The 7197-nt window shown below is 39.3% G+C and overlaps 1 protein-coding gene across 1 annotated transcript; it reads right to left on the reverse strand.

Moving 5' to 3' along the window:
* Positions 1-524: 524 nt before the first annotated feature.
* LOC144015901 (homeobox protein DBX1-A-like) lies at positions 525-6778 on the reverse strand. Its single transcript, XM_077516352.1, has 4 exons — positions 6349-6778; positions 5704-5805; positions 1662-1867; positions 525-957 (listed from the first exon to the last, which is right to left on the reverse strand). The coding sequence occupies exons 1-4, from the start codon at positions 6719-6721 to the stop codon at positions 655-657; spliced, it is 984 nt and encodes a 327-aa protein (XP_077372478.1). The 5' UTR covers positions 6722-6778; the 3' UTR covers positions 525-654.
* Positions 6779-7197: the final 419 nt, after the last annotated feature.

Below are 7197 nucleotides of genomic sequence, written 5' to 3' on the forward strand. Positions count from 1 at the left end.
AACTTTTGTCTCATCAGACCACAGAATTTTCTTTCACATATTCTGAGAGTCTTTCCACTAACTTTTGGCAAACTCCAGGCAGGCTGCTATGTGCATTTTACTAAGGACTGGCTTCCGTCTGGACTATACCAGAGCTCTGACCGAGTGACAATCGGGTTCTTGGTCACCTCCACACTCAAGAAGACCCCTCTCCGCCAATTGCTTACTTTAAATGGTCGGCCAGCTCTAGGACAAGTCCTGGTGTTTCAGAACCTTTTTGGTTTACAGTTGATGGAGGCCTTTGTGCTCATTGGAATCTTGTTGGGGTAAAGTAAGTTATGAGATTCATTGGATTGTTCTCCAGATTTATTTACAAAAATAAACAACAAATATAATCTGCTGAAAAAAATGTACTGTATCTCTTTAGTAGTTAAAAATAGAGTAATCTAAAGATAGTCAATCTAAAGTTGCACAGTATATCTTTTACAATGTGTACACAATATATTGAACTAAATATAAAAAGTCATATACAAAACAATGTGCAGATATTAGCTGCTAATAGAATATAGAGGCAATTCACAAAGGCACCTGAAGCTCTTGTGATTTTCACCGTTAATCATCCCTTCCAACTGACCCGAAGGCAACTGCAGTGCAAAGTCTTTTTCAATCATGTTCTTATGAAACTGTGATTTCTTCACTCTCTGACTCTGATTGTTTACTGGACTCTGATGGAGAGGAGTGGTGATGATGATGATGAGGATGGGGCAGATGTGACTCGTGGCTCCCCAACTGTCCTTGGCTTGTAGCTGCAGTCCTGTCCAGGCCGCTGTGGCAGTAGGTGCTGCCCACATCCGTGAGGTCTGGGTGGGGGTTGGTTTTTGTAGGGAGGGTCTGCTGACGGCAACCCCCTGTCGACAGCAGCTCCCTTTCTTTTGAGTTCCTCCATTTCATCCTCCGGTTCTGAAACCAGATCTTCACCTTTGGGGACAAACAAACAAAAGACCAGTTTGATCTACTGTTTGCTATCCAGATGACAACAGGTCGGTTGGGTGAAAAAAATGGATGACTTTTGACAATTAACTGCTAATTGTCAGGTGTCCATGTTGACTTGAAGTACACAATTAAATGTTGACATGGCATGTAAGTTACCCATGGCACAAATCTTCATCTGTAGTGAGATATTGCCATATATTATCGACTGTTCACATACCCGATACACAAAAATTCAGAGTTAATTTTGGAATGTTTTCTTCAGTGGAACACAAGAAACATTAACAAACCATAAACATTTCTTGACAATAATATGTTATGTGTGACCTCACTAGTCTAAACATGATTAATATTACATTTTTGGAATATGAGTTATGGAGCAAAATCCAGCCGTTTTGATCCATCTCAGGGGCAGCCATTTTGCCACTTGCTGGCGACTGAAGATGACATCACAGTTGCTCAGGCAACAACCAATCACAGCTCACCTGTTTTCTGAAGCTGAGCTGTGATTGGTTGTTACCTTAGACCTGAGCAAGATGGCCGCCTTCTGATATTTATAAAAAACTGCTAGATTTAACTCTTATTCCAGTAACGCAATATTAACCAAAATAGCATATTTCGACTTGCATAGTTTTTTGGTGTTTGACTTCCACTTTACCCAAATGCACAGTCGCCTTTGATAGTGTATGTACCTGTGAGTCTTTGAGTCCCAGTTTACTGGCCAATTTCTTCCTGTCTGGCTTGCTGATGTACTTCTGCTTCTGGAAAGTTCTCTCCAGGGCCTTTCTCTGGAGATCTGAGAAAACGGCTCGACGCAGCATGCCCCGTCTCGGTTTCCCTCGAGGGACCAGGGGCCATGAAAAGGTTCCTGGGACTGGGACCACAGAGGAGGAGGAAGCTGAAGTGACAAAATACGAGAAAAGAGAATTTTAAGTAAAATATAGGAACATGATGGTAAATTCACAGTACATGTGATCATGTGCATATATCCAGAGTGATAATTGAAAATCCAGTAAAAGCTCAGAAAACATCACCATGTTAAAAATACTTTCAGACAACCTATTTCAATTAGAAATTCAACTGATGATTTTCATTAATAACTCTGATGATCATGTTTTCATTTTGCCAAATAAGTTTGCTTTTTTTTTTTTTTTTTTAAGGTCGTCATAAAAATAAAATATCACTGTACATGTTCCCCCCTCAGTTATAATTTACTTGAGAACAGTGATTGTTAGTGTTTTGAGTACCACTGCTGGCCTGAGGGTTCTGTACATGAAAAAAAATAACTGAATTAAATACAAAACATGAAATATGATAAAGATATTAGAATGAAGCTTGTACCTAAGCATACAGTTAAACTTTCTTTCAATTCAGTTAAGTATAGGTTTTTTTGTTGTTTTTTGTTTGTTTGTTTTTTAAACTTTTTTAAGTCCAGTACATTTTAAAACAATTCAGTTGTATTTAACTTTCAGGTACAGTACTACATTTGCACATATTATGAACTGTTTTTTTTCCCCTTCCTATATTTAAAGGGAAACTTGACTCACTGAGCCATTTTCAACAGTAAGAAGATAACATTTTGTGTATAATTAATATGACAACTTCATTATTTTTCATAAACAATTAAAACTAATGTCACTTGCTGTCGACTGAAGATGACATCACCCGTGCTCAGGAAACATGCAACAACCAATCATGGCTCAGTTTGCTGACCAAACCCAGAAAACAGGTGAGCCATGATTGGTCGTTACGTATTTCCTCAGCACAGGTGATGTCATCTTCAGTCAACAGCAAGTGGAAAATTGTTTTTTAAAGGTATTAATTGTACATGAAAAATCATGAAGTTAAATTAATTAGGACAAAATATCGTTTTACTGCTGAGAATGGCTAAATGAGTCAAGTATCCCTTTAAGCAGTTGTAAGTTTAAGATATGCATGGTACTTGGGGAAACATTTTAGACTGAGGGCTCTATTTTCATAGACAGGCGTGTCATGCCTGTGCGAGCCTAGTGTAGAGGGAAGCAAGTGGGTAATGTTCACACCCACTGCGGCGCAAATGTCCATTTCTAACCGCAAAAGAGAGCGGCATGCATTTTGACGGCGCGAAAATGGGCCCTAAAAGTTGTTTTTTGCCCGGCATCTTGCTACTGCTCTCGACTAGAAAACACAACGTGATGTTTTCCATTAAAAAAAATCACCTTTCATACTCTTTTTCATGTTTTTTCTTTGGTTGCCTCAGTGGTTGGTCGAGCAGCGCTCCTGCTGCCAGCAGAAGGAGCAAGTCGGGACTTTCATCGTCTTGACTCTGCCTCAAAAATAATTGTCCTCCCTGAAATGTGATGTTTAAAAGTCCAATTTGTCAAGTGGCGCAAACAGAGCCAATGCTAATGAGAGCGGCTCTCCAAAGCTCCGCTCACACTACCTCTAATGAAGCATGAAGGCGGATTGTATAGGCTGCAAATGCATAGAGAAAGCTGATTGTGTTTGAAAGAATTGAGTGGAGAAGGCTGTCGACATGCCAGTATATTACAGGCCCATTAAAGGCAGGTCAGTATAATGTGCTACTGTTAAAAAGTTTGAGCTGCTGGGATCTGAGAGATGTCGCCATTTATGTACCGGCCTTCATCGGCTAATGCAAATGTCGTGCTTCGCGTCCCTATTCAGTCGTTTTTAGCATTTATTAGAGATGAGGTCAGGATATGCACATGCAGTGTCAAACTAGTAGTGTGACACATACTGTAGCAATAGAATAAAATCTACCAAGTGTATGTGTGTGTGTGGGTGTCGTAGCTCCTATTGGTCACGGTACTGGGAGTTTTGTCAGCAGTCAGAAGAGCGTGGTGGGAAAACGACAGCGGGTGAAGAGGTACTGAGTTCCCGAGCTGGGAAGATACCCGCCTCACATTTAAACCGTGACAAACGGCTCTAATATATATGGAGCGTGACAAACCAGACTAATTTGTAGATAACAACTGGTGCTAATGTCAGCAGTCAGTTTGTCCACTAAATAGGTCCTCAAATTGGTGCAGCTGATTCCGTGCGTGGGGCATTCCCATACTAAAAGGCTGGCAACGTCGCGGCAAACGGAGAAATCGTAATTGACAATCTGATTTCTTTTTAATGAAACCTTCTCAAACAATACAGTAAATTTTGTAGAGTACATTTTACTGTGAACAGAGTATAATTTACACCTGCAAGAGAGTAAAATATTAGAGTAAATTTACTCAAATTATTTTTACTGTGTACAAGAGAATATGCCTATCCCATGAAAATAAGCACATAAGTACATTTTGTAAGGAGAGATGTTGACAAATTTTTACTAGTTTATATATTTAAAAAAAAAAAAAAAAAAAAAACTCCCTTAGCTGTGTTAGTATATTGCTCATGTTAGCTGAAATCTTCGTATCACCAAGACCATAAATTATGTTTTTGGTCTCCTTTTGGTTAGTAGCGAACAGTTGGAGTGGCATAGCTCAGGTGGTAGAGTGGCAGTCTCGCAAGCTGAAGGTCATGAGTTTGTTCCTCAACCCCCTTTTTTTTTTCTTTTTCTTTTTTAAATAAATAAACTAGTAAAATGTCCGCGACCCTTGTGAGGAATAAGTGTTCAAGAAAATGAATGAAAAAAATAAATAATAAAAAAATAGTAAAATGTACTAAAAAAACCCAACCTAAAATGTACTTAGAATTTATGAGTGAAAAAACTTTACGAGGTTTTTGTCATGGAACAGGCCAATTCTCTCGCCCACACTAATCAGTAAAATTTACCAGGTACTGTGAACATTTTACTCTCTTTCAGATGTAACTTTTACTTTGTTTAGAGTAGGACCAGAGTTTTAGAGTAATATTTATGTTACAAAATTTATTGTAAGTCAAAAAGTTCATTAAATTGAATGAGAATTGCATGTGCAATTTATTGACCTGAACTGTGTAACTCGATTAAGAATTTCAAATACATGTATGAATGCAAGATTATAAATAGTTATGAATCGACGGTGTAGTTTAAAGTTATTACAAACACATGGATAATAGATATTGTACTATATATGTATGTCAGTAATGTATTTTGATAGATATGTGCATGCGTATATGCAGTATATTGTTGGACGTATGTGTAGATGTAGTATGTGAATGTAAAGTAGTACTATGCGACAAGGGCAGACAGAACCTTTTGGTTCTTATATGTATATTTATTTTCTCAATTAATCTTTGATTGTTATGGCCAAATAAACTAAACTTAAGCAGTGTCATCCAATTTATTTATTTATTTATTTTACTAAGTAACTTGCACACAATTGAAATACACGATTCTGCCTTAACAAAAATAATAATACTCAATTGTTATTGTTTTTTTTTAGGGAGGGAACTTAATATTTCAAAAGTACTAGTGCCATCAGTACTTAGTATCGGTATCATTGACTACTCAAGAGTGGAGTACTCGTGCTGGTATTGGTCTTAAAAAAAGTTATATCAAACATCCCTATACTTTTCTTATTACATTAAAAACCTGTCACCTTTAGTGGTGTTGTGTTTTCACGTCAATTAAAATGTTTTCTCATTTAGATAAAACATGTAAGTTCCACTTTATGAGCCCAATTCTACTACATTTATACTGTAATATGAGAACTGGGACATTGGATGAATCTAGCATTAAATCATGTCAAATAAGGGTGTCAAAATAAAGTAATGATAATTCCCTTCTTGGCTGCCTGTGTGAATTTGTGAAGGACTCCCCACCTGTGAAATAGGAAGCTCTGATGAAAGGATGAAGACTTGCATCCAAGAATGGCAGCGGGAAGGATTTTGTCTGCAAACCGTGGACGGGAGGAGAAGAACAACCTGGAAAACATTGTTAAAGTCAAAGTTGTGCTGTCATATGTGAGGCTTGCTTATGAGCGTGAAGCCATATTAATATATACGGGCCTCATATTTTTTAATACCTGAACATGGATATGTTTGTTAATATTGCACATTTAATGAAAAATAAATCTGTCAAAACTCATTTGAAGATGAGCTGCCACCTTTGCATATTATATGTTAATTTAAGTAATGGATATGGCCCACCAGTCTTGAGTTTGACACCAGTAGTATGAAGAATTAAATTGATCACAATACAGTATTAATTCGATATTATTAGTAGCACCTGTGCTTCTAATTATTAGTAGAAACAGAATTTTGTATTCAACATGCTCAGGAAGTCTAAAGAGATTTGGAACAAATGTAGAATTTTACACTGTATAGAAAAATACATGTACATAAACATGTAAACATAGCCTATATATTATGATAAATTGATACACAAAATACTGTTTTTATAAATAACACAAAATGCATAAAATGACATGACAATCCAACCATAATTCAATATCCATCATTACTCACCACTCCTGGTGGACGGTGCCAGTATGGCGCTGACGCCGAACTTGAGACAATTCGAGGCCGGACATGCGGACTGTGTGGAACCGCCGCCGCTGTGGTTCGGCTGCCCGGAGCACGGAAACACAGAGCGCGCGGCGCTCGGTCCCAACGCCCGGGCTGAGGCGCCCTGCTCCGGGCTCAGCGAGAGGACGTCCCCGGGGTGAGCGGCCGAGAACGTCCGCTGTATGTAGCTGAACGCCGGTTGGCTGATTCGGAGGAGATCTTCCACGCGGTAGCCCGAGGGCGGTGACCGGGGGAGAGGGGAGGTCAATGCGGCCGGAGGAAGCAGCAGGTCCGGGTAGAGAGGATGGGGCAAGGCGCTGCACGGAAACATCATGGCTGGCCACTGCTCACAAGCTGGTTCACTCTTGGCTTGACTGCGGCCAAGTCACAATCCAACCGGTGTTCTTACTAACAGCAACTTATTGGGTGGCGGTTTGGCAACTTTTATAGAAGCGACTCTGGCTCACAAGTTCGACGCCCAGCCCATCATCGGAGTGGATGAGGCTGCGAGAAGGTCCATCATCAGGGATTGGTCAACACGTTTCTGTTCCTGGCCTGATTGGACTTGAGACCGGGACTCTATCACCCCCCCTCATTCAAACTTTATGGACTGACTTCAACAATAGTTGGCCTGGGGGCGTTATTTGAATGATAAAAGATGAATGGGTCATTCCCGAAATTGCGGATAATTTTGGCACCATTTTGACCATCTATTTTAGATACAGTAGTTTCAAGAGAAACAGGCAGTAAACCTTCATTTGATTTAATTCGTCTGGATCACCTGTTGTGTTTTCCAAAATAAGGCAGCTG

The sequence above is a fragment of the Festucalex cinctus genome, chromosome 3 (genome assembly GCF_051991245.1).
Source record: "Festucalex cinctus isolate MCC-2025b chromosome 3, RoL_Fcin_1.0, whole genome shotgun sequence".
NCBI lineage: Eukaryota > Metazoa > Chordata > Actinopteri > Syngnathiformes > Syngnathidae > Festucalex > Festucalex cinctus.

Bases quoted from the DNA above. Each gene is read 5' to 3' on its own strand.
- LOC144015901 (XM_077516352.1), bottom strand. From the start codon at position 6,721: ATGATGTTTCCGTGCAGCGCCTTGCCCCATCCTCTCTACCCGGACCTG. The intron at 1,868-5,703 runs GTGGGGAGTCCT...TTGTCACTTCAG, and splicing joins CAGAGCTTCCTATTTCACAG to CTTCCTCCTCCTCTGTGGTC. The intron at 958-1,661 runs GTACATACACTA...TTGTCCCCAAAG, and splicing joins TGGGACTCAAAGACTCACAG to GTGAAGATCTGGTTTCAGAA.